This window comes from Scaptodrosophila lebanonensis, unplaced genomic scaffold (assembly GCF_003285725.1).
Source record: "Scaptodrosophila lebanonensis strain 11010-0011.00,11010-0021.00 unplaced genomic scaffold, SlebRS2 tig00000001-arrow-pilon, whole genome shotgun sequence".
Lineage (NCBI taxonomy): Eukaryota > Metazoa > Arthropoda > Insecta > Diptera > Drosophilidae > Scaptodrosophila > Scaptodrosophila lebanonensis.
Genome location: NW_022060529.1, coordinates 9,095,118 through 9,122,610, shown reverse-complemented (window position 1 = coordinate 9,122,610; position 27,493 = coordinate 9,095,118). Strand labels below are relative to the sequence as shown.

Genomic DNA, 27,493 nt, shown 5'->3' with positions numbered 1-27,493 from the left:
AGTTGCCTTTCGACGAGCGTGCGGCTTGGACGTGTTTCGCGGCTCGTTCAACAAAAATAAGTAAGGCTCAATTCGAAATCGTGTGGCTTTGTTCTTGTGCTTTCAATTCGGTGTGTGCGGGCAAGCAGTCGTTTCGGTGTTGATTTGCCTCCTTAGTATATGTTAATTTCATAATAATATTTCATAGTGTGTGAAAACCATAAACGTTTTGCGGTGGTGGTGGTGGGCAAATAAAAAATAAAGGAATGGAAATAATTAAAAATGTGCTGCGCATGTGCCGTTAAATTTTTATGAAATGCCAAACGCAGCCAGCTAATAATGCCGTTTGTTTTTGTTTTTATTAACTAATTAGGAATACAACAGCAGTAGATAAAATGTTTCGAGCGAAACTATGGCGAGCCATTTGCCTGGCGTATTTATATTTTGGATTAGCATCAGCTGCCAAAGGTAAGCTCTATCAAATATATTTGTTGAATGCAAAAAAGCTCGGTACACACACAACTGCAACGAAGCTTTGGGTCTCTAAAGATACAGGTACAGAGATACAAATGTTTCATGATGTCATTTGTGCGCAATGAAATGCGAAAAGGTTTAAAAAATACGAGTACGTATAAAAAACAATTCGCCGCAAAAACTGACCTCGTTTTCGGTTGAGGTACGTTTTGTCGCTTTTTAACATTATGACCAACTCGAATGGGTCTTTTAGATGTGCGGGCAGGCGTGTGCTGTTTATGTGAGAGTAGTAAACGGTGTGCAATTGTCCGTAGCATGCCAATTTGTTTCTTTGTTTTAGAATATATAGAAACAGAAGACTTGGGCAACGAACTTTTTTAAGGGCTATCTCAAAATGAATTGGAAGTGTGTGTAGTGTGAGTGTAGCATGATTCAGAAAGACCTTAATGTCGTATCATTTAAGAGAGTTGCTGCCCATATTAGCAGCATAACCATAAATGCAGCTGAAATAAAGTTCAGTTGAAAACCCGTATATTAGTCATTAACGTGAACACAAGTTGCCTTCTAGAGCCAAAACAACAAAAGCGGCAAAAAACAAAAGACAATATACAAAAGACACGCCACGACAACCAAGACAAGACACCTACACAGGCAACAGGAAGGGGCCACATGACACGTCAGAGGAACAAACAAAAACACCAACAAATACATGATGGGCTAAGATAACATCAGGGCAGAAAAATGAAAAATTTCTACCCATATGTATTGGCGCTTATTAAAAGGCAATCAAGTGGTCAGGCAACAGGCACTAAGTAACATATAAAGCAATAAGAATAATGATTTAAGTAACAAAAAAAGAAAGAAGTACAACATAGTATTAACTGCTTGACATTGGCTTTTATACACACAAACACACTCGCAAGCACGTAACAAAAAATAAAGAGAGAGGAGCTGTTTTATAATAAACAAGATTTTCAAGTGCAAAATTGCCTGAAAATAAAGCCATAAGCTGACGATGTAGGCGAACTGGTTGAACGCGCCAAGAAGTTGAAATCCAATATATAATATATATGCCTATATACTATATACCTCTATGAAGAAAAAATTGAAGTGGCAGTTGGCAGCGAGTGCCGTCAATTGATTATAAGCTGCGAATGCAGAATGAAATTCATTTGTACGGGTATATGTGTGTAGTTTGAAATCGAAATGCGCGTCACAAATACATATGTATTATATATATGTTTGCTTGTACGTATATTTGCTGACCAGGGAGTAGCGACAGCTATAATTTATATCAGAGTGCGGTTCTGTTGACTAAGCAGCGCTGTCAGCCGCGCTTAGTCGCAACAGACTGTCTCAAGTATCGGGCCGACTATACAAACACTTTTGCTTAAGAACAGACACAAACAGCTGAAAGCAACAACAAGCAACAGTCAAGTTGAAAGCCAAATTACAAGCTGCCAACAGGGCGTTTTAAAGCTTTAGTGGCAAGAAAATTATACAGAGTGCAAATGAAATTTTCGAGCTGTGGCAGTCGGAGTTGGCCCGCATTAAGAAAAGTAAAAGTTTTGACTAGAAAGTTTGTGTTGTGTTGTGTTGACGTACTACAAGTATATAGAAGACTTCCAAAGAGCTCAACACAAATTGAATATGATGTCATTTTAGCTGCTGGAAGATGCGCTCAAGCTCACAAAAACTGCACAGTTGAGCGAACATAATGCCGTGAGTGCTCAGTCCAAGGCAAAAGGAAACTGACAAATCATCGAACTATGATTAATTTGTTTAATTGCTGCATGAGAAATGCACGCGACGCCGACCTTGTTGTTGCCACAGACACGAGGCGGACAGGCACCCAGATTGCAGCTTTCATACAGTCACAGAGCGCATAATTTTATTAATGGCCAGAACGAAAGACTTAGGCAACGAACTTGCCATATAAAGAATAGAACCTCTTCCATAAATTTATGCAGCTTTAAATAGTTATAAATCTTCGAGTCAACTACGTCATTTAAATAAAATACGACATAGAGCAGCGACAACAAAAACGCCAATGCTCTGGCAGACACATTGAGACAAAATACATTGACAAATCATTGCACCTTGGGCGCAGAGATGAGCAGACATTGTATAAATATTATGCTATAATGCAATAATATAAATAATAACAATATGTTACTAATTTATAAGATGAAGTTTCCATCAAAATTAATAAATGATCCTCGGACTATATGACTAAATATATTAAACTGAGGTAGCCATAAATTAGAATTAAAAGAATGGTTCAAAAACTTAACTTCAACATTTAATTATATTTTTATTAAATTTGGATCAGATAAAACTTGATATTTCTTTCTTCACTGATTATTGGACAAAATGCTCTAACAAAATAATGTTGAATTTTTTGGAAAGCCCAAATGTGCCGTTTGAGAAAGAGGCAACTGCATTTATTTTCTTCTCTCTGTGGTTTTCGGTACCTTTTTTATGAGGCCTGGCAGCAGTGTGCATTGTGAGGGGGCGGTGCACTGTGGAGGGAGGTTGTGCAACGTGTGCGCCTCTAATGCAGTGCAGCACAACATAAACTTGGAACAATAATGATCAGCGGTTTGACAAGCGACAGCAACAAAAGCAACAACAATAACAGAAACAACTTATGTACCACTCGCTTAGCGCTCTTAACTCTCTGCTGCCTAAAAGGACAAACGAAATAATAAAGAAATTGCGCGCAAAACGTTGTGGCGAGTCTGGCCGCCACATTATGCCATCGGGCATACCAGTCGGGCCAAACAGTATTGAGGAATAAGCAGTGCATGGGGATGATGATGACCACGACAAAGAACGAGCACAATGTGGACGACGAACGACGGCTACAATGATGATGAAGTTGATGCCACACAAGGCAAATAAACCGCTTGCCAGCTTCGAGGCTGGATCTGAGCTGTGCGCTTCGCTTTAGATTTTTGCCTTATGTGTGCGAAAAATGCCAATTTTAGAGCAAGACTCAGCAGATGCGTATGTATGTTTGTCTGTATGTCTTCGTTTCCCCTCTCTCTTTCAAACTCACGTGCTCAACTCTGTGTGTTTGTGTGTGTGTGAAAAATTGCCCGTCTAGACAACCGACTGACTGTAAGAGCCTTTTGCTAAGCTAATAAAATCGAATCGCCGCCGCTGCCGCCAAAGTCCAGTGAAGCGCACGCTCCCCATTGCTGTTCCACTGCGTTGCGCATGCGCATCCTTAACATGCGCCTCTGAACTCTTAAGGTCGCCTCAAAGTTTTTGCAAACAATGCCTATGCCTTTTTGCGGGGCCCCAGCCTCGAATCGAACAGCTTTACATGCCCGCTGTGAGTTAGCTGGAACTTTAGCTTGCATGTACACTCGGCGAAAAATAGGAAGATTAAATTTGATTAAATTTCATTTTAGGTTTTGGGAGCTTACATAAATAAAGGGTGAATAAATCTTTAATAAAAGCATAATTAAATGTATGTAGAAGATAAAAATTAATTTAATTGTGTAATTTTGTACTCTTTATAAGATATATTGCTGAGCGGATAGAAAAGTTGCTTAAGTCAAACGCGAATTAAAGAATTGAAAATTTGAATTTTGTGTGTATGTGGGGAAAAAATGATGCGGTTGAAAAATCTGATCTGTGTTTTACTGGAGTACTTATATTAAAAAAAATTGTTGTGAAAAGCTTTTGCAAGCATATGGATTTAATAAAATATAAACATAAAATAAATACTAAAATTCGGAATAAACCTTGTTGAAGATACCAAAAAATTTAATGCTACTTTTTACAATGAAAATTATCAATTTAAAATGCAGTATTTTGTACTCATGTATTTAAAACTTATTGACACCGATTGTGCTTGATTTTATTTCCGAGTGCATATTCATACATACATATGTATGTAGTTGTTGCCAGCGCGGCATTTGCAGATTAAAAGCCAAAGATAACAGAGCAAAAAAACAAAACATAAAAAGACGAAAAATATAAGACAACATCAGAGGAAAATCGAAATACTCGCAGCGTGGCAGGGCGGCTTGTTTTAAGGGCGGACTGCCTCAGTCTTCTTTTGTTCCATTTGGCTGGTCTGCATACTATATAGCATTCGCTTCGATTCCAGTTTGAGTTCGAGCTGGAGCTCCAACTCCGACACGAGTCCGAGGAGCATTTGTCATCAAGTGCACGCCATCTTTGTGCCGCTTTTATTGAATAATAATCTGATTGGATTTTTATCATGCAAGTTGAGTATATTACAAGCAGCACCTATTGTGCTGCGGCAATGCAGCGAGCGAGCGCATAACTGGCATAGTTCGGTCTTGGATCTTGGCCAAAACTTGTGCCCAAAACACAGACAACAGACAACTTAATACGCGCCGACGCTCTCCGGCTCGCTGGCTCACTTTAATTAGGTAACAAAAATAAAACGGTTTTCAAATTGCACTCTCCCAGCGGCTTGATGTTCGAGAAGGTGCCTTTGGGCACGTTGCGTCTGGCCACTTGCCATTTACCGTTACACATGCAGCGCGTCGCGTCGCGTCGTTTGTTTGGCACTGTGACCATTTTCAGCCATGCCACATTATTTGGCAGCACAAAATCTGACATACTGCGTGGCAAGCCAGTTCGTTGCAGTTCAGCTTGTAGAGTTGGTCAGCCAAAAACAAAATAAATAAATAAATTTCATCTCGCATCAATGCCGACAAGATCATGCCCTTTATAAATTTTATTTGAAAAACTTGTGTGATAACGAGGTTCTAACGGCTTGTTAAAAAACATAAACAACCAAAAGTCCCATTTGAACGCCTATCTAGATAACAGTAACAAGTCATAGTTTCGGCTAAAGAATATGTTCCTAGGTGACAATTTTTTTGTCACACCTAACTCTTTCAAATGAGGCAATACTTCTGCAGTGATCATAGCTCAGACTGCGTCCTTAAACATTTCTGTATAAACATGCCAATGTATGTATGCCAATGTATGTATCCAGTTATTTGCCAAAACGCGATGTTTTTCACGAATGCCAAATTTTTGTTTGCTTGTCCATCGCATAAAAAAAGCTGAACTCTCAGTATACAAAACCGCTTCCTTAACACTTTTTAAATATCCCAGTTGAAAAAAAATATCACTCCCGATAGAGTCCAATATGAAGATAATTATTTCAGATATTTTCAATAAAAGCGGTTGAGGTCAACATTAGATTCCCCTTTTGAGGTTTATCATATTTATTTGGATGTAGATGTAAGTGGAAAAACTTAATAATATTCAATTTTCGTTGAAACGTTATTAAAACCATATTTATTATGGATTAGATGGGGACATTATATAATTTATTTTACATATATTGTGTGTTTGAAAATAATCAAGTTCTTTAGTTTATTTTAACTGGTATGAATCATTCCATTTATAATTAACATATTACGTATATGTATACAGTGCATCACAATGTTTTCATATATTCAGTGATCGGCCTGTTTATGTAATTTTATGTTTTAATGGGCTGCAAACATAATGAGAGAATCATAGTATTTTTCTTGCAAGGGTATAAAAAGCCTTTTAGGCTTGAAATTTTGCACACTGAGAGCGTCGTGTCGGTAGTCTGTCGCGTCGGTCAGTCGTCGGTACTTGCTGGACAATCAATTCACGCTCCCAAGGCATTTCAATCAGAAGACATGTGCGGCGTGTGGCGCGAATTGCGTAGCAGGCAAGCTGCTGAGAGTGGCCTAACTGTATATATTAACGGTTTGCCTCTCTACCATGGTTCCGCGATCAGGCTGCATTGGGCTCAGGCTGAGTTAAGTTGTTGAGACGGACACGAGCTGGGGCTGGGACTAGGCTAGGCTAGGCCAGAGCAAAAGGCATGCGTATTACATAAGACTAATTGTATTAAGCGTATGACATGGGCCGGGTAACAATTTTTGCAGCGACTATGCTGGCGTTTTGTAGACCGCATTTTACACTCATTTGCATAGCTCTCGGCCAATCCGCCTAGAGGCGGTCTACGAATCTACTTGTACTACCTACCGCAAGTTGCAATTTATGGCCCAATGACTTTGGCTTCAACTTGCAACTTGTTGCTGGTTTCACAGTCTAAGTTTCCAGCTACCAATAATCGCACATCTACGCACCACCACGCAGCAAAATTGTCAACGGTCTTGCGGCTCGCAGGCAAATTGTAGACGGCAGTCTGTAGCAGCACAGACAAAAACATATTTATGAGTGTGATAAGCAAGAATTGTGCCAATTAAGCCAGCATACACACACTGACATGCACAAACACTCATAAATTCAATCCATGGTTTATGTGAGAAAGTTGGTCGGCGCCCGAGGGAGTGGGTAATCTAGACCGAATATTGTGTAGATCTAGCTGAGAGTTACAGTTTAATTCTTGCGCATTACATGACCAACGTGAAGACACGCACATACATACAGATCACGAAATACACTGGAAAATTGGTATAAAGAGTTCCCAACAGGATATTGATACTAACACAAAAAAGGTTATCCTCAGAATTCACTCATTCTATACCTTAACATCCATGTAAATTAATTTCGCCTTCCAATTTGAACCTCGTTTCCTTCACCAGTTCTTCGTTTGTATTTGAGATAAAATCTAACAGTACTACAACTTAAGAATTTAGGTTGTGAAAAGTGCATACATATGGAAATATTGATATTATTTTTAAAGATAATAAATCATTTGTCTCTTATGCTGATAGCCAACAAAGGTTGAACGTTTCCTCCAAGCAACGAAAGAGAGATTCCTGAATTTAGAAATAACAAATGTAAAGTCAAAAGACTTTCTTTGTATTTTTTGATTATTGTAAGATGTGCTTAACTGAAATTATCTTTATTGTTAACAATTACTTAACAAAAAAAAACATTCAGTTGTTTTATGCAATTTTATTTTTTTTTTTATCTAAAAAGTGCGAGTTGGCACTTAATGTGTGATCTGGCTTGATATTCTTTTCTATCAGTGTATTGTTGGTACAGGACGCAACCTACACGCATTGGGGCGTTCGGGCAGACCAAACGGTTAAGACAGCAAGAACCGTTAGGCAGCGACGTCGTCTCACTCGTTAAGTTTTAATTACAAAGCAAACTGTGCGTAGCGCTTTCAAGAACCGCCGATTGGAGCATAGACCCAACCGCAGTGTCCAGCGCGGCCGCCTAGCTAGGCAGTGTAGTAAACCTGTGCCTGAATTCAAATCCGCCACGGTCGACCTGCGCGGCAGCAGCGTCACTAAATAACGGAGCAGCGGCCAAACAGGATCAACACCGCATGGAAATTAATAAAGAATAAACAAGCGCAGCAAGCGCACATGCCTGGAAATTGGAATAGGAAAGTTTCGATAGAAGCAGATGTGCGTAAGTCTTGCTGACGTCGCCGCGGGCTGTTCCCGGACGCATTGAAATATTGCACGCCACAATTGCATAATTTATGCGAAATTTATTTAATCTATTAGACGCGCTGACCCGCGACGGGGAAGCCGCATAGTTGCCGCCTGCCTGCAGTTTCTGCCGCCTGATGATGAATTGCGATTCATGCTGCATGTGGCAAATTTTTCATATTTATTTGTTGTTCTCTTCTTGGCTTTGCCTTTATTCTTTGACTCTCCGAGTGCTTGGATTGATTGGCTTTTTAGTGCATTCATTATAGAGAGGCACTCACAATGGTGTGCCGTTGATTAAGCGCCGAAAAAAGTTAGCTTGTATTGATGGATGTTCCAAAAAAAAGTAGCACGCAACTCGGCCATAGGCCATATCCATCTCACATCAAGCCCATGCTGTTTGAACTCTGAACTGTAAGTCAGCAAGAGAATATATCAAATAGTCTTTGCTATTATAATAAAAAAAACAAGTCCATAAATGGGTATGCCTAAGTTTATATAAAATGCCAAAACATATTTATTCATTTGCTTATTATGTCAACAAATAAGTTACTAGCAAACCAAGAAATAAATTTAGATTTTAAATAAAAAATAGGACCAACATAAATATATCTAGACTTTAAATAAAAAATAGGACCAACATAAATATATTTAGACTTTAAATAAAAAATAGGAGCAACAAACAAAATTTTGATAAATAGGAATCAACTCTCTCAAATGAAAGATCATCAACTCAATGACGAAAAAATGCACAGATTATAATTAACCAAAATATTTATTGAATTTTAAAAGTAGAATGTGCAGAATGAGAGCAATTAGAGCACTAAGTAAAGCCAGGCAGTATATTTTTTACTAAAATTTAAGAAAATGGCCAAAGGAACAATATCAAGATGTTTAGGTGGTTTGCGGCCAACAAATAACATGTATAAATAAGAACCATTTTCATTGATATGCACGGAATAAAAACCAACCGCATAATTTCTTTGTGTTAAAAAAGAGGCTTTCAGCTCAGTGTTTTTTTTTTTTTTTTTTTTTGGCTTAAGCTAACAAAAGACTAAGGCAACAAACTCGCTAGAAAGACACATTTGTGTTTATAGCTTCAACTTTTGAGAAAGGGCTCAGCAAAACGTTACCGCTTCAAGCCAAATGCAAACAGGGAACGTATTGTTTGCAAAATTGTTATGTAAGCGCAACAGAAAGCCACAATCGGTCGATTCATCCAGAGAAATGTTTTCAAATTCGTTTCAATTAAGTTGTCTGCGAAATTTTGCGCATTCACAGCGTTGATTTATTTTCAATTGTTTGAAGCCACCAAATATTATTGTGGCTGGCGTGTCAGTGACCGCCACTTCTATTTTTGATTACATTTATTCGTTTGTTTCTAAACAAAGGAAGGCAGTTGCCACCCAACGTGGCCTTTTGGTTTGGCTTTAGAATTGAATTGAGTGCTAATAGTGGTAAAATGAAAAAGTTTATTTCAATGGGCGGTCATACGAAGAGACAAATGGTAGACAGGTAGTCAGCTAGTCAGTCAGCACTTGTTGCACTGATTTGTTTGCAAGCTTGGTATTGCTTTGGTTGTCGTCATCGCTGTCTTCTTCTTCTTCTCTCCGCCTTCAGTAGCCACATCGAGTGTGTGTTTAGCATGAAGATGTGTTTTTTTTACTCTATGCGTGCGCCAGCGAGCTCAACGATTTGCACACGCACGGCCTGCTTAAAGTCAATGACATTGCAAAAACAGCTTTGAAATTGTCGGCATGAGCTAAACAAACAAACATAGCTACACTTACATATGTATGTATGTATGTAGTGGGTACGTATGTTTGAGTGTTTTCTACTTGTTGACGCATTTTTTGTATAATTTTTTAATGACAACAATAATAGCATTAACTTGTGTAGCGGCCATATTAACACTTGATGTCAGCTCTAATGACTATTTTGACTTTTAGTATTTTTTTATTTGTTTCTTCTTCTTTGTTTTATTACATTTGACTTTTATGCTTCTTTTTAGTTCGTCGGTAAATTTAATTAAAAGATAAACAAGCTTAAAAAATATACTTGTATGTATGTGTCATGTATGTTTATTCTTCACGCTTTCAACAAACTATATTTTTAGCGGGCGTTGGAGAATTCTTTTTCAAATACTCGTCATTTGCAGGGTTAATTATGATGTGTTGGGCTTAAAATGTTATGTGGCCTCTTTTGAAAATATTTGTTTGCCAAATCTGCTTAAAAGATTAAATTAATAAAAAATGATATTTTAAAAAAAAATCAAAAAAATCAGAGATGCATACAATAGCTTTTTGACAAGCAGATATTCGATTCCAACTTTTATGCCCGAACAGATTTTCGTACCTTTCGACTTATTTTGAGTCATTTCTATACAATGATTCGGTGAGCTTAAAACGTTGGTAGGTTTATGATTCTCGGGTTGCCTAGCAGCCTGTTTGCTCCCTTGTGGACGTTGCTTCAGTTGGCGTTTGTTAATTAGCAGAAGGAAAAACCTTGTACTGATGCAGCAATGGGATGGCCTCGTGTCTGTTCTGCTCGCTGGTTTATTTATTATGATGGCGTGAAATTGTGCAAAGCGAAGCGATAAAATCAGAGACAAATTTTCTAATTAATTTATTGAATTCTTGCGCAGAGTTAACAGCTCGGCCACTTGTTTGAATTCCTGCTCAGAGCTGGATGCCAACTGTAAAGCTCTTAACTGGAGCAATAAGCAACATAAGATCTATGAAATGTTAGCGAGTTCGTGTCTTAAGTCTTTTGATATGCTTGTTGCATTTGCTGCCTTGTGCTTGCTGTCTAGGCCTGCAGCTGCTTATCAAACATGCATGCGTTTGAAGTTAAAATTACATGGCATCCGAAAACGCGCGCTTGCCGGTAATTGAAAAAGAAAATACGGGTAAAAAAAATGGGCAGCTGCCGCAAGATGCATATCCAGGAGAATGCTAAACTAAATTAAACATAAGGAGCAGTCAGCAGGCAGCAGCATTTGCTGGCACTTGGCTGCTGGCCAAATCAAGAAAGCCACAATTTGCCAGCTCTTGCATTGCATCCAGGAAGTAAAGAATTCTGTAGCCGCCGAAAAGGTTTCGCTTTTTTTCAAGGGCGCAACTCACTCAGCAAGCCACTCAGCCAGCTCGAGCTGATGCTGCAAATCACACAAAACTATAGCAAATCAAATGCACGCTTCTGGGTTGGGTCTATGGACCCGCTCGATGCGCCACTGTCGACTTGTTGTAAGGTAGATGGTGCATGGTGTATAGGCAAATGAGCTTGCATGTCTTTCGCACTGACGTTGGCTCCCAGCCTGTACGAGTAATTGTGTCTGCATCTGAAAGAGTCGCATCGCTTTTGAAGTGTGGGAATTGGGAGTTGAGTTGGCTCGATTGCATAATACGGTCGCGCAGTTTTTAACCCGAACTCCATCGAGTTCGTATTATCAGTGGGCTGTCAGAGCTAAGTCATGGCTAACTATTAGTGTGGATCGGAGTCGCTCTTTTCCATAGAATTTCAATTAAAATGTCGCAGCTGTTGCGCGCCTAACTTGGTCAATGGCAATTAAAAGCGCGCCCAACACCAACATTGTCCAGCTTTGGACATGGAAAGGTGCGCCAATTGTTGTTGTTGTTGTTAATGTTGCTGCAAATGTCGCGACAAGTGCGACAGTTGGCCGAACGCAAAAAAAAGAGAGAAATGCTGTAAATTATGCAGTTTGGCATGTCAAAAACGGTTATTAACGTTGCCCCAGCCAGCTAGCCAGCTAGCCGGCCAGATGCCATGGGGCAGATAGAGCGACAAAACATGAGACAAATGTGGTTTCAACAAGTTTGTACAACCGATGACCGAACGGCGATGGCAGTTAACCTGCCTGGGCGCACGGCCATAAAGTACGCACAATCAAGATGATGTGTTGCCCCATCTCCCTCTCCTCACCCTCTTCAATGCTGGTTGCGTAAATGGCGGAAAAATGCATGCGGATCCACAAAGGAATTTCTTATGAGAGAGTTACCCAAAAACCCAATTGCCTGGCGATTTTAGCCGCAGCACAAGGCATTATAAATCATGCGCCATTTCAGATATAAAGAGAGAGAGAGAAAGGGAGCGAGAGAGAGCGAGCGGGTGTCCAAAAATGTGCGGCACACGCAAACTGCACCGGGAACACGAAAATAATAATGTCAATTCCAGGTGTTGTGGGCAAACACGACACTCGAGCGGACCAGACGGCCTGCGTCGCCACCGCATTTGGTCACAGCTGTGGTCGCTGGGGGATGCGTCGGGAGTTGCAAAGCACGCCCACAAGCCCGATTTGGACATTGGACAAGTTTAGCGCTGCCGCCGCTGTTGCTTCTTGCAACGCTAATTCAACGCAAATCGCAAATGACCAAAATAAAATATTGCAGCTCTTATGGGTAGTCTGAGGTGCGTTTGTGTTGGCCGATCGGGCGCTTTGCCGGCTTGGCTGGCTGCAACCTCCACGTACACATCCATTTTAATCTTTTGGCACATGAAACAAAAACTGCAAATGTAATAAATTTAAAGCTGCTGTTACTCTCCCCCCCATTCACCACTGACTTGCTCCATTGAGCCAACGGCGTAGTCCCAGTCCCGGTCTGAGTCGCAGTCTTAGACGCGCATTAGACAACGCTACGACTTGCCCGACGGTCACTTGGTCAGTTGGTTGGCTGTCTGCAAGTCAGCTTCGTTTTTTTCTTTTCTTTATTGTATTTATACTATACACAATTTTCTTTATTTCTTTACTGCACACTGGGTCAGCTTCTGCGAGTTAATCCTAGAACTTTTGAGTATAAAGTATAGTATAAAGAAATAAACTTATAAAGAAATACTAAAATTTAGACATAAAGCTTTGCTTTGCTTTGCGTTTGTAATAACTTAGAAATTACATTTTATTTATTTATTTAAATTAAATAATTATATTTAAATGAGACTGGGAAATAGCTTTAAAAATTGGGATTCATTTAATTTATAATTCTATAACAATCAAAGCAAATCTGTAGTTAGCTTTGTGTAAGTCAAAGCGTTTCGAATATGCCTTTAAAAATATTTATTTAGTTAGTTTTCCGGCCCAGTGTGCTTGAAGCGACGAACGGACTGGAAGAAGTCGGCCAATATGTGGCGTGTTTTTTTTGGGTTGGCTGGTCAGTTTTGTAATTTGTATAGCAACTCTTTCACTCTCCGAAATACAATATTGACTTGTGGCTTTTGTTTTCCCATCCATTCGGCTGCATGTGTACGTATTTAAGCACCTTAGCAAAGATTTCAAGTTGGAGAGGAAGAGGTGCAGGCTGACCTTTCAATAAAAGTGCACGCCTAGCAGCTTCATTAACAATTGCCGCTATGTGTAAGAAACTGCAGCTAGCTTTTAGTTCTCTCTATCTGTATGGTTATGTGTAATTAGCAGGCGATCTAAGGTCAGTTTTTCGGAGGCTCAGACGCAAAGGCGTGTGATAGTTATTCGACACGGTTAATAGGCTTACCAAACCGCACAGCACTCCTTGGGTGACAAGGCAGTTTAATACACGTACATCATTTAATCGCCGGTTGATTAATGATACACGGCTGGAGTAGTCCATATGGTTTCATATAACAAACAGCTTTGACAGCTAAGACAAAGTGGCGGCAGCTAGAAAGCTGATAAACAGTTGGTGCGCTGGTGAAATTTTTGGGTCAGCGATGGGCCCACGGTCTCTGACGCGACGAAATTGTTCGTTAGATTTGATAAATGATTGGCGACAGCTTCTTAAAGAGAGAGTGAAAGAGAGATAGAAGGAGGAGATCTCATAAAATCATTTGAGTATCATTTTTATGCAGAGTGTGTAAAATTTTTCAGAATTCTTTTTCACAGATTTCTCAAGCCACTCAAACTTTATTGCCAATTAGGCGTAAAAAGGCAGCATCAACAGCAGCCATTACATTAAGAGAAATGCAATTATATGCCATGTGCTTAAACCGAGTGGCAAGCAACTTCATAATGACTGTGAAAAGTGCAGCAAGCGGGCTGTTCGCTGCTCCAGCCGTTTTATGTAATTGCAAATATGGCAACAGATCTCGCAGTAGTGGTGCCGGCTAGCTATGGTAAAATCCAAGCTGGCAAACCAACCACAACACTTTCACACCAAAATGGTAATGTCTGTAATGTCGGGCTAACTTGCTGCCGCCGCTGCTGCTTCTACTATAGACAATAAACAGAGTAGACGAATGCTGGCTGTTGCTGACTGCTGGCTTCTGGCTGCTGTGCAATTAGAATGCTGCACGAGCTCGTCAGTGCGCCGATTGATGGACAGACAGACTGGCTGACTAACTGATGCACTAACCGACCATGTCTAATAAGCCAGCAATGAGTGTCTTTAATTGACGGCATAGTGCGGGTCTCAAAAACATGACAGCCATTTAGTTGTGATTGAATTAATTTTTGTTATTATACCTAAAGTCGATACTGTTTCATCTTCTATTGCTTACAGTTAGGCACTTAATTTCAGTTATAAAGATTTCAATATAATTAACAATTATGCCGCTTGTTGGTGCATGCTAACATATCAAGTTCGTTGTCTAAGTTTTTTGTATCGTGCCCTCACCTTTGTTTCTGTATCTGCCTGTGTGTATGTGTGCGCGAGCCACCCAAACTGTAAACGCATTTTCTTGAAATGACTTTATAAGCACACACTCATACACACACACACACACATACACACACACATAGAACTCACACAATGCAACTCGCTTTCGATCAACTTTTAGCGGTAAATTCTGTGCCTTGTGCTGGGCACGTCTCACAGCTGGCGGCGTTGCATGTGCCTGGCATGTTTAAACGGCAGTGCGCATATTTTCCCTAAGCAATTTACTATACCAACAACAATTTTAGTTTTTTTTTCCTATTTTTTTATATTATTATTATAGCTGGAGAAATGCAGTCAGCAACGGAAACTGACAATTTAGCAAATGCCGCATAGCGCCAAGTGAAAAATGTTTAGAAGAAAGCCTCAGAAACAATAACATGAATGAATAAATGACGAACTGAATGAAAGAATGTGCATACATATGTATTTTTGCATAACACTATGTTGCACGTGACGCACAAATTGCAACAAGCTGTAAAAAACGTGTCGCTGTTGTTTGTTAATGCCAGACACACAGCAAGCAACAACATATGCAGTCATATTAACTAGAAGCTTTGGGAGGCAGAAAAAAAAATGCATATTCTCGTATGTACATACATATGTATGTACCTCGGTCGATGTGGGTGCATGGAAGCGGTTTTACTGTTACGTCACGCTGGCTTGCAACTAAACTACGTTACACGGCTTGTTGTACATACTTTTTCTTCAACTACCATAATGTTGTAATACTTAGCGTTTTCATAATTCTTTTTTGTTTATTTAAGTAAGCTAACACATTTGAGTGGCCAGCAAAAAGATTAAATTATTTTCGAGCTAGTTAAATAATGCAATGGAAACAACTACATAAATTGTACCGTTTAATATCTTATCTACATAAAAAAGATCTAAAAGAATATAATAAATACAAATTATTAATTAAAATTTTTATACGCAGTAATATAAATCATGCGATAAGCCGATAAGTGTGAAATATAACAATAATAATTCGAAATATTAGATACAAATATTAAAGAATAGATATAGAAACATATATTATATAAAAAATTCAAAAATTCGAAATTAAAACAAGAGAGAACGCTACAGTCGAGCAAGCCCGACAGTGTAATACCCTGTACCCAGGTAAACTTGCGTCACTGAGTTATATGCGCCCATAGCAGCAGCAAAAAGAGGAAGAAGAAGAGCGAACTTGTTGCTGCAGTTTGTGGGGGTTGTACTGGCGAGACTAATAACTTTTCTTAAAATTGACCGAATTGAATACAATTTGGAACAACAATAGACAATTATATATAAATTATGTGTGCAAAGTTTGGTTTAGGTAGCATTTGAAATGTGGACGCTATTGACGAAATTCTGTAGCGGGGGAAGGGGGGGGGGGGGAAATTAAAAAAAATAAAATAAACTCGTCCTTACTCGGACCTAGGAGAATCTGAATGCCAACTTTGGTTATTCCAGCTCTTATAGTTTCTGAGATCCTTGCGTTCATCCAGACGGACGGACAGACGGACAGACGGACGGACATGTCTAGATCGATTTCTCTCGTCATGCTGATCAAGAATATATATACTTTATGGGGTCGGAGATGCTTCCTTCTGTATGTTACATACTTTGCACAAACCTAATATACCCTTTTTACCCTACGGGTACAGGGTATAAAAAAACACTGTAGTGTTTTTACAAACCAAAAGTGATTGGTTATTAAGTGTTCTTTATTTTTTATTTCCTTAAACCTAGATGCAGTTATTGTTTACATCGCATACTTGTATGTACTATATAATTCAAAAAGATACCAATTTTTAATAGCCTCATGATTATTGGTTATTTAAAAAAAATTAAACTAAATTACTATGATAATACAAAAATAGTCATATATTTGCTAATCTATTCACGAAGTTGCTTTTCCTGTGTAGATAGTTTTCTAAAAACTTTGACTTAGTTATTATTTTTATTGGACAAATTATATTCTTAAATAAAACTGCAATTACTTGTATAGTAATAATGGAGATTGACAAACTTTCTGATTAATATGCTTAGAAGGAAATGCAAATAACTTAAAATTAAAAGCCAAATTAGTCGACAACATGGTGGTAATTTGCTTTCGCATTCGGCCAACTTGATTAGCAGTAGCTGGTTCTGTCAACACCCCCTTCCCCAAAATATGTTGCCCCACCTGGTAATTAATAAATTTACAAACTGTTTGCAGCTCACCTGTACCATTCACCCAATCAACGTTGTTCGCTGTTGGCGTCAGTGGCTGTACCTCGCGCTGGCTGCACGGGAGTCATGCTTCATTTCAGTTGCATGTTGCATGCAACATTATGCAGGCAGCATATGTCAAAAAACCAACAGACAAAAACTAAAAGTTGTTGACGCCACTTGAGCATTAAATTTCCTGTGAATGACCACCACCACCACTCAGTTAGTGGCCAGAGTTAGAATAGTTTCCACAATTGCCGCAGTTGCCGCTCGCTGCCAAAGTCAAAGTCATTGCAAGACATCCACTTGCTCCTCTGCCAGTTTACTGTTCTTTATTTTTATTTATTTATGTTTTTCTTTCTGCGTATTGCGCTTGTGTCTCTCGGCTGTTGTGTAATTTAATTAGCCAGCTGCGCATAATGTTCACGCTCCGCAGCAACATGCGCTTCATTTGGCCGATTGGCGGGTTGGACATAGCCTGGTGTAGCGGCTTGCAGGCGTCCAGTTGGCCGAAACTGTCGGTTTACCGTTTTAGAGTTGTAGCTCATCTTGAGCATACAAAATTTTTGCATCTCATGTTTTAAATGTGGCCAAACATCAGCGGACACGGACCGACCACATTTGCCGTTCGTTTGTCGGTCAGACTGCCGGCTGGCAATTAATCACGTGTTTAATTTAAGCACTCCAGCGTAAGTCGAGCTAAGTTGTCTGGCAAATGCTACAATTCATCTGGCATAGCTTGTCGGCGGCGCATTTGGATTAATGTTATGTTATTATTGATTGGCTGACAAGCGGGTTTTGGCGGGTTAACAGGCGCTGTACTTGGAGTCCAAGTCGAACGCGATCGTTTCCTGTTCGAAGAGTGTTGATGAGCGGGCGATGGCTCTTCAAAAATGCCTGACTGGAAACGCAATCAGTTGGCTAAATCTATAAATGGCAGGCCGCAATTACGTCATTTTAAACAATTAGCAAATAAAAAATGAGACAAGTGGAAAGACTTGAGATTGTATGAATATGGAATACCCTCCACCATGTTTGACCTAACATCGAAATATAAACAATATTGTGAAGTCTTGGGTATGTGATGAAAAGGAAATATAAAAGTATCATTATCTGTAGCCATAAATGTACGAAACAAAATGTACATAAAAATGAAAAGGATCTAAATAATATGGCTTTTGAATTCCGACACCCAATTAAAGGAGGCAGCTTCTTTGTATTGATAGTTTTTGATATTTTGTGCTTCTAGCTATATACTTTATATTTTGTCTCTCTTTCTTATTCTGTAATAATGTATTATCTTTTTTATGTGAAGATAAATTGGTAAATACGTGATCCTAAAAGGCGAGTTTATGCTCTTTCGAACCACGTAGGGTATAAATCCAGTTCCTTTCTATAGAAATACCTTCATACGTCTGCGACATCGTCCAGGTCTTAAAAGGAAGTCAGAAAGTGCCGGAGATTGCTTGTGAAAACAGCTTCTTTTGGCAAAGGGTACAACAAAATCCAATAGACAAGTTTGGATTTTTTTATTTTAAAACTCTACCTGGTAAAGAGGGGGCAGCTGAATAGAAGAAGAAGAAGAAGCAGCTCTTGAAGAGCCAGTTTTTCGAAATTGACAGTCACAGCAATTTGCACTCAATAAGCGTTGAAAACCAATAGATACCGCATGTCTGCGCGTCCAGCTCATTCAGCTGAAGACACACAGAAGTTATCTGTTGATAATGCAAAGAGTTAGTAGGCTGTCTTACTTTAATATGTTGTTGTTTCAGATGTTGTTGTAGCTGTTGTGTAACGGTTTTTTAAAGCATCTTGCAGCAATCGACAGCAAAAGCGAGACAATGCATTTTCACAGCGAACTGGCGATTAAGCGCTAAACAATTATCACATTGTAGCTGTTAAGACATGAAGTTGCGATCTCGTAGTGCCAGGTATGAAGGTACACAGAGAAAAAAAATGATTGGAAATCCAGTGGCAATGCCGATCTAATCTGACCTATTTACGAAAGAAATGTTCGATTAGTGACGCCGGAAAATACTTTTGCTATTCATTCGCACATATGTACATGCATAAATATGTTAGAAATCTGCTCTACTTTTCAGATGGCTTAGTACCATGTGAATAAAACGATTCTAAAGTCTGTAAGGAATGCTGGAATTTGATTGATAGGTGTTAATTGAACTTCAATCATTATTTTAAATTAATTTATGGAAATTGTATAGCTTTAGTTATTATTTTTAGATAAAATTTCATTTTTGATCGAATATTTCCCTTTATCTACATATGTGAGTTTTTTTTTTCTATAATAGATACTAAATATTATAGAATAATATTTTTAAAGCTACGGTAGAACTTAACAGAAGCTTGTAGTTTTTTACAAGTCGATCCAAAGAAAATGTTTGTTGCAGACAACTTTAAATTAGTGTTGAATTATTGTTGCAACTTCGATATAAGCAATGTTTTTTAAGTGGTCCATGAGTATGTTTTATATGATCCATTGATATACCAACAGCTTTTATTTGACCACATTTAGGTAAAACCATTTATCAAAATAAACATATTTTTAATTTTACTTTTTGGAAAACTATGAGGCGACATTTTTTTGATGAACGTCTTATCCATAGTCCAAATAACCTTGGTTTTTATCGTATTTACCACTAGTTTTTCTGTGTGTCGCAGCTTAGCAAGTAATTACAGTTGCCTTCGTCAATGACTGAATTTTTATTTTATCGGCGGGATTGCTTTTGCCTTTGCATTAGCTGCGAAAAACCCGTTTTTTATTTATTTTTCTTATTGACTTGGCCACTCGCCCACCTGCTTTGACACTTTGACACTGTTTAACATGAACGCACACACATTCATACTTGTAGAAATATAGCCGTGCCAGGGCCATTACTTTGCGACAAGTGTGGACAACACCCACCCAAAGAGTTGTATGGACAGTCAGTCAGTCGGCCAGTCAGATAGTGAGTTAGTCATTCAATCAGTTGGCTTCGCGGCCAAGGCATTACGTCTTGTAATTTATTTCGTATGCGTGTCCGTTAAAAGTAATTGGCCATTTGTACGTCAATGAGTGTGGCCACGGAAGAGTAAATCTATTTAGAGAGCGGGCCGTGCACTAAGTAGCCAAAGCTGAAACGCCAAACGATGGCGCTGCGTTCGGTAATTACCAGTATTTCCTGTTGGCCAGGTGATGCATGACAAGGATGCCTAGATTGATGATAATCGTGCGTCGTTTCACGTTCCTCGTTCGTCTTCCATCGTTCATCGTGTGTGTCAAGCCCAAGCCAAGTATTTGACTGAATGACTGAGTGAGTGACTTGACTTTGTCTTAAATTTCTTGTTGTTAATAATATTCTTGTTTTTGTTGGCAATTTGTTGCAAAATCGTTTTTGTTATCGCTGCATTTGAAATTTGATTGGCGGAGAATTTGTTTGTTGGAAATCGGTTAGTTAATTTATGAGAAGCAGGCGGACAAATCGCTTTGACTGCTCAATTTGAAAATGCGCGAAAATGGGTTTTTGGTAATTCCCATAAATATGCATACCGTTGGCATTGCGGGGTGGGGAGAAATATTGCATGAGCATGCAAGCACATTCAATTTAATATTGCCTCGAGCCATAACACTTTGGCCAAAACCAAATATTATTAGCGCAGTGGCAGGCAGCAAGCAATGAACGTGACTGCAGTCCCACACAGGCAGCGGACAGAGCAACAAGATGATGGGGGCTGATGGGGGCATGTACGAGTATTGTAGTCAGTAGTGAGTCAGACAATTGCATAATCTAAACCGCAATTGCACTTGCAAGCAGACGCCAACGACATATTCGCAAGGCAGGCAGCCAGGCAGTCAGGCAGTCAGGCGGGCAGGGAGCCACACAGAGTGCTGGCAATGGAAGCCCGCCTGAAACCCTGGCATTGAAACCATTCGCCAAATTGTCGAAGAAGCCAACAGTTGGCCTCTAGGTGGGAGATGTCTTTCCCACCTTTCACGACTACCCGAATGCCAAGTGCTTGGAGAGAGACGATGGCGTTGACTGGAAAACGATGCGATTTGCATGGCAATGATTGCGACGAGCCTGGCGTGGCTTGTAAAGTTTTTGCACGTTGTTGTTTTTGTCGCTATGTTGTTGTTTTATTGATTTGTGCATTCATTTGATTGTAAGAGCGCAAGCGCGCCTGCGCAGGCGCATTTGTTGCCAAATTGTAGAAAATCTGCAGCAAAAACTGTTCAAAAATGCTTTCATCGTCGCTGTCATCGTCGTTGTCCTCGTCGTGCCCACTGATGTTGATATGGCATCCCCACCTTTCGCCCCTCAACCACCACTCGATTGACGATGGTGCTGGCGATGCTGTTCTGCATGTTTGCTGTTCCTTTGTAATATCTTTCTCTCTTTCTCCAGCGCTGCCTGCCTCTTGTTTTTTTTTTTCCTAAGAATTTCGCCCCGGGTCATTTTCATTTTAATGTAATTTCTTTTAAATTTATTGTTAATGGAAATTTATGCTTTACTGTACTTTTTGCTGTACACACCACATCCACAGTGAGAATTTCATGCAACATCAGCAGCACACACATACAACTGCCTGAGATTGCTGTTGTGGCAGCAATTGTGGTTACGGTTGCGGTTGCGGTTGGGCAGTTCGTTGGATGTTTCATATGCGCGCACCGATTTGCTGCACGTTTTCTTGATTTGTCATGTTGGAGGTTAAATGCTAATGCTAATGCACCTTTGATTCTAAGAAGCATTTCTGCTTATTTCACTCCATGTCCATTTTGTCAGTCTGTCTGTCCGTCTGTCTATCTGTATTATAGCTTGTTCTTTTCATTCAGTTGCTCACATTTTTTTTTGGGCATGTGTTTGATGATCTTACGTTATGTGTTGCACAAATTACGCTCATTGTATAACATGCAACGAATTCTTTCTTGGGTTAAGCCGTGTTAAGTAGCTTACGAAAGCGTGTGGGTTCAACTTTGTATGATTTGATATGTTTTTGCGGCAATGACCTCACTTCTCTACAGAGTGTAGAAAAAACTTTGTTAATCTATTGCAAATCGTATTCCCACGAGCGCAATATTATGGCATCTGCGGACCAAGTAGATGTTGCCCACAGGTTCGTAATACATAAAAGCTCAAACGACTCATAAAAAGTGTGTCAAATAAATTCTAATCAACTGTGCACACACACACACAGATACTCGTACATACATAGGTTAACCTCTGCACACTTGCACAGCATAGAGTTGTAAAATCCCAATAAAAATGTTTCGGCTGCAATTAAAGGCCGCCTTTGCCGTCGTATATACTCGTATACGTATGTATGTGTGTGCGTGTGTATAACGAAACAATGCGAGTAATTGAAAAGCGCCTGGTATGGCAAAATCAAAAGACGTAAGCGACAAACTTGCGTGCTGGCCACTCATTGGCAATGGGCCTGTGTCTGTGGCTTTGCAATTGCAACCAAAACTGGAAGTGGCCACGTGAGAGCGAACGACCGACCAATCGACTAAACGACCAAAAGGGCTGGATGTTTAAAATTCAATTATTGTTATTTGCCCGAACGCTGGGCCCCCGGTATGTTGTGTAATGACAGCGACAACAACAACAACAACGACCCAACAGGGTGCGGTGTTATCGTTCCCGCTCATGTGGCACAGTGGTTCTATTTATTCTACTTTCAAGATCATAAATTGATATTTTCGCATTGAAACCACAATTGGAACGGCAGTTTCAGCATCTAAATATTAAAGTATCTTGGAATGTAACAAATTCCATATTTTGACGTAAAATTATTCAAGTTATATTAAAAATAGATTATTTCTGATTTACTATATTAATTTATTCTGTTTTAAGAAAAACTATTTTGGTGTTTGTGGCGTCAAGAAACAAGTGTCCTTGAATTCATATTTATCTTTGAGCACGCCTTTAATGAGTTTCCTAAATATTCAACTTTGTTACCAAATTATGTTGAAATATGAATCAGTGTGCGGCATCTTTATCGTAGTTGTTGTTGTTGCTGCACTGCCTGCTGCAACTTTATTAAAGCCAAGAGCAAGACTCTAAATGCCAAGTGTGGTCTCCAGCTATAAATAGATGCGGCAATGGACGACTGTTAGCGCCCACAGATGGCGATGCGGGCGGCGATGCGAGACGAAGGTTTTGTGTTTTTTTTTTTACGATCATGGCTCAATTGAAAGCGCGTTCTCCTTTTTTCATTTATTTTTTGTTCGGCGCAGATGTTTTGTAATGTTGTGGGCGTTCTGGGTTTTTGGCACATTACCATGACGATGTTGTATTTAAATCAAGCGCTTTGCACTCAATTAATGCTTTGGCTTTGCATGTCTGTCGACATGTCCGTCTTTACTTTGCTCTGCACTTGAGAAGGTGCACGGCCCCGATATACATATGGATGTATGTGTGTGTGTAGTATATATCCGCTATCGCTGAATGACCAGCTACCGTGTCTTGTTGCAATTTACGAACAGCTGGCCATGATCCTCAACAAGCTGCGGTTGTATTTAAAGACATCCTTAGTGCGCTGTCAATTGCTGCGGAAGTGGAACGTTCGTGGTCTGGCGTGCGTGTCACGCTAAGAGGTTCTTAATTTCTTTGGGCGCCGCACTCCAAACGCCCACCATATCTTTCGTTCGCTTGCTCGTTTGCTCATTTAGCAATGGCATTGGTTCTTGGGTTACATGGAGAAGCTTGAATGCTAGAAAACATTAATTGCCGCCTTCGTGCAAATTTGCCTTCCGTATTTATTTGTTGTTTGTTCACTCTCTCTGTCGGCATCTTTCACTGTCTTTGTCTAGCTAACGCCGTCTAGCTAATTAATTCTAAATTTAAGTGCCTTTTTTCATTATCGCATGCTTCGTTGCCCGCCGAGATAAAATTACCTATACAATGCATCTGCTTTTGTCTTTTAATGTCGAATTACAATGAATTTCGTGGCATTTTATGTGCGCGGAGACCGCACAGTTCCAACTTGTTTGCCTTTATGTGCGGGTTCTTTTTGTTTTGATTTCCTTTTTCATTTTTTCTCTTCTGCGAGTCGCTGCTTACATTTAATTGACGGCTATTCTCGCGAAGAGCGCGCCATATAAATTAAATATATATTTCTATGAAGCCGACACAGAGGCACCACAACAAAAATACTTTTTAAGATTTTTGCACGGCACAAAGCTGTGGATTAAGCTGTGGCTATAGCTTTGTTATTAGGCCTAGATTAAGCACTTATTTAAATTACTCGTACTTGGAAACTCAATGGTGTCCAGCCACTACTGCCGTTCTGCCTAATAGCTGCAACATTTAAGCCGATAATTTTGCACACATCAGGCTACCTACACATGGCTGGCCATAATAAGATTTTGATTGCTATGTAGGCATGCCCGGCCCGCTAACGTATATTTATACATATGACCATCCATGTCCAAGTTCATTGCAGTCAATCGCTGCGCTCAGCGCAGAGCTGAAAAATTATGCCAAACGAATGTTTAACGCCCGAGTTTTGAGCGCAAGGAATTGTGGTACGTAGCCAGCCGACTTGGCCAGCAAACTAAACCAAAGCAGTGTGTCGACTAATACCAGGTTTTTCCTTTTATTTTTTACGACTATACATACATATATGTACATATAGATATATTGAAAAAAGCAGCCCTGCAGCTTTATTAAGCGTTGCCGCGCAGCTGCAATAAAAACGAAAGACTTAGGCAACGAACGCGTTCTACTTCCATAGTAATTATGCGGCAATTGTTTAGTGCTTAGTTGTTCACTCGGTGGGTTGGTTGATCAGTCGTCTGCTTGCCCACCCTTCCCACCTCCCTTCTCGCGTTATACCATGATTGGCATCTGCAAGCAGACCGTCAACGTCCAGGCAGCCAGCCAGGCGGGCAAGCAGGCAGGCAGGCAGGCAGGCAGGCGCGCATGTCTGCGCATTTGTAGGCGTGGTTCGCTGCGCATTTGGCAGCTTGTTTGGCTGACCAACGACGTGGACACGACGACGACGACATGCTAGCCCACTTTTAACATTGTTAAAATATTCCAATACATTGCTGGACAAGAAAAAATAAAATAAAAAGCAACCGAAAAACGTTTTAGAATTAAATTTCCATTTTCTTGCCTCTTTCCACTCATTGCAGGCACACACAAGGTGCATTGCTCGGAGGACCAGATGCGTGTCGAGATCGGCATACCCACGGATAGTAAGCAGGAGCAGCAACAGATCTACTTGGAGGGTCTCAAGGGCTATCCGGATGTACGTTGTCAGCCTGAAATAAATGGTGCATTGGCCATTTTTCGTCTCTCCCTCAGCGATTTCTACGAGTGCGGCGTGACGCGTATGGTCAACCAACTAACGGTAATTTAATTTGATAATTGACTCTAAGCTGACATTGACTTTGGCTCTCTGTTGTCGCTGTAGGGCAAAAAAGTCTATTACCATAAAATCATCATTGAATCCGTCAGCAGCAAAGAGTTCGTCAGTGTCAAATGCATAACGACCAGTGGCCCGGTTTATAATGTCATGATGAATGAGACTAGCCGCGAGCAGCCACGCGTCGTACTCCAAGAGCAGCAACAGCATCATGGGCTCGTTCGCCGCGACGTTCTACCAGCGGGTTTTCAAGAACCAGAGTAAGTTTTCTATCGACGCTTTCTACTTAAGACGGGGAATAAGAGGTAGCTTCGACTGAGAAGCACATTGTCCCCGAGAAATTTCACAATTTTAATTGCAAGCCAATTTTCTGCCAGACCGTAAAAATGTATTGGCAATGGATGGCATGTCAGCTGCAAAATGCAAACGGCCCAGCCAGTGCCGACCAGGCGTCAAAATGTAAACTTTTTTCAACATCATTGCCATGCCTGGTTGTGTCCAGTATGTAGTTAAGGTTTATGGCATATTAAATACCCTACAAAACGATGCTTAAAATGCACATGCATATGCAAGGCATAGACTTGGGCATGGGCAAGGCGGTGGCCGTAAATCAAGCTGTCCGGCTGCGATTACCGGGTAATTAACTGCAAAATCGAATATGTTGATACCTAAGACTGTCAGGGATCGCGAACGCATGCACTAAGGCCCCACATTCGATTTAATTATAGGGCGTGTTACAACACTCATACAATGTTTGTTTTTGGTTGCCTTCGGGCTGGTACATAAGTACTATACATCGAGTTTTGTATCCGACAACCAGGCGGTGAGGCAATTTATAACAAGTTCTCGAAGTATATTTAATAACGTAATTTCGTTTACTTCCGTATTTCATCGGCGGTATCATAAATATCCTGCTGCTAATGACACATTCGTGCATTTCTGACTTTCCAGGGACTTGGAGATTACCACTTCATTAACGAAACGCGCACCGGAGCCTCGTCTATCCATTGGCGTGAGTCAGGATGGGAAAAAGTTCACCAGCGATTTGACTGTAAAGAGTGGCACACCTTTGACCATGGAAATCAATTTGGATGCGGACTCAGCACCTGTCTATGGACTGGGTGTTAATTACTTAGATGTTACCGACACACACACCTCCTCAGAGACGCTCATCTTCAAAGGGTATGTGGGTACAATGAACTCATGATTTGATGTACTGATATTATTAACTTTATTATTATTTCTGTTTATTACTTTATATTGCACTTTTTTTGTTAAAGTTAACGCTGTGAAATAACAAAGCATAGTCGTTGACCCAAAAATAGCAACTAGCCAAATCGTTGTTATTTACTATTTATACTATATTACTATATAAATTTAATATTGTCAACACAACGAAATACTAATGCCTGATCTGCTCCATTTTTAGATGCACTGTGGATCCGTATCTGTTTGAGAACTTTAACACTATTGATGGTGACATATTGAGTGCCAAGTTCAAGGCCTTTAAGTTTCCCGACTCCTCATATGTACAGTTCCGTGCCACAGTTAATGTGTGTCTGGACAAGTGCCTTGGTACGCAGTGTTCCAACAATCAGGTGGGCTATGGACGGCGCAAGCGTGAAATAAGCTCGGCGCTTATGGATACCAATAAGGTCTATGAAATTTCACTGGCTATGTTCATAAAAGTCAATGACATCGAGGGCGTTAATAAGAGTGAGTAGTATGGCTAAAACTATTTCGGAACGACTATTTAAATATTATTACATTATCATTGCCAGATGAGGTTCTGCAATTGGAGGAGAAACTGCGGGAGCTAAAACTGGCCAATCAGCGTCTGGCACGCAACAGTCGCGGAAACTTTGCCGAAGTGCACAGAAGTGGCGAACAGGCGCCCACGCCCAGCAGTGCGGAGCCTGCATTTGTGGTCGATGAGCGGGAGCTCGGACAGCTGTCCTCGGGCGGGGGCAGTGCTTCCAGATACGGTGGCGCCATGGGGGCGCTGCTATGTGCATTAAGTTGGAGTTTCTTTTTGTAAATAGTCGTTGGCAATTGTAAATGTCGAGAGTGGAGCAGATAATAATAATCAGGTTAAAATACCAGCTGCTGCTGATAATTTTTTGACCAGTGCATGGCAATTGAATAATAATTTACACTACCTACTGAATACTAATATAACTGCCATTTATGAAACATAAATAATTTTAATTTTAATGAAATTAATTTAAGTGGAGGTTGAGCTCTTAAATATGGCAGTCTTTCAGCAACAACAGTAAACCGTGATTCTTAAAAACATTTCTAGATACAAATGAAAAATAATTGAAACCTTGGCCTAACTCATAAGCACTACTAGTCTTCTAAGTTTAACTGTTAAGCTAATATAATAAAACTGCTTAAGTAAAATACTAAAACTAAATAAATTAATAAATTAAACCACAAACAACT

At 40.0% G+C, this 27,493-nt stretch overlaps 1 protein-coding gene across 2 annotated transcripts; it reads left to right on the top strand.

The window, feature by feature from the left end:
* The first annotated feature begins 25 nt into the window (after positions 1-25).
* LOC115633875 lies at positions 26-27,150 on the top strand. 2 transcript variants are annotated; one of them, XM_030531376.1, is made up of 7 exons: positions 26-60; positions 353-447; positions 24,816-25,033; positions 25,097-25,308; positions 26,000-26,230; positions 26,478-26,764; positions 26,830-27,150. In XM_030531376.1, exons 2-7 carry the CDS (start codon positions 375-377, stop codon positions 27,084-27,086), a joined length of 1,278 nt encoding a protein of 425 aa, XP_030387236.1. In that variant the 5' UTR covers positions 26-60; positions 353-374; the 3' UTR covers positions 27,087-27,150. The 2 variants fall into 2 exon arrangements, with proteins under 2 accessions (XP_030387236.1, XP_030387237.1); XM_030531377.1 differs by lacking the exon at positions 26-60 and adding an exon at positions 62-110.
* Positions 27,151-27,493: the final 343 nt, after the last annotated feature.

What these genes read in the sequence shown, in the direction of transcription:
- LOC115633875 (XM_030531376.1), top strand. Translation starts at nt 375, where the DNA reads ATGTTTCGAGCGAAACTATGGCGAGCCATTTGCCTGGCGTATTTATAT. An exon ending in ATTAGCATCAGCTGCCAAAG is followed by an intron (nt 448 to 24,815) that starts GTAAGCTCTATC and finishes CACTCATTGCAG; the next exon opens with GCACACACAAGGTGCATTGC. An exon ending in CATCGAGGGCGTTAATAAGA is followed by an intron (nt 26,765 to 26,829) that starts GTGAGTAGTATG and finishes TATCATTGCCAG; the next exon opens with ATGAGGTTCTGCAATTGGAG.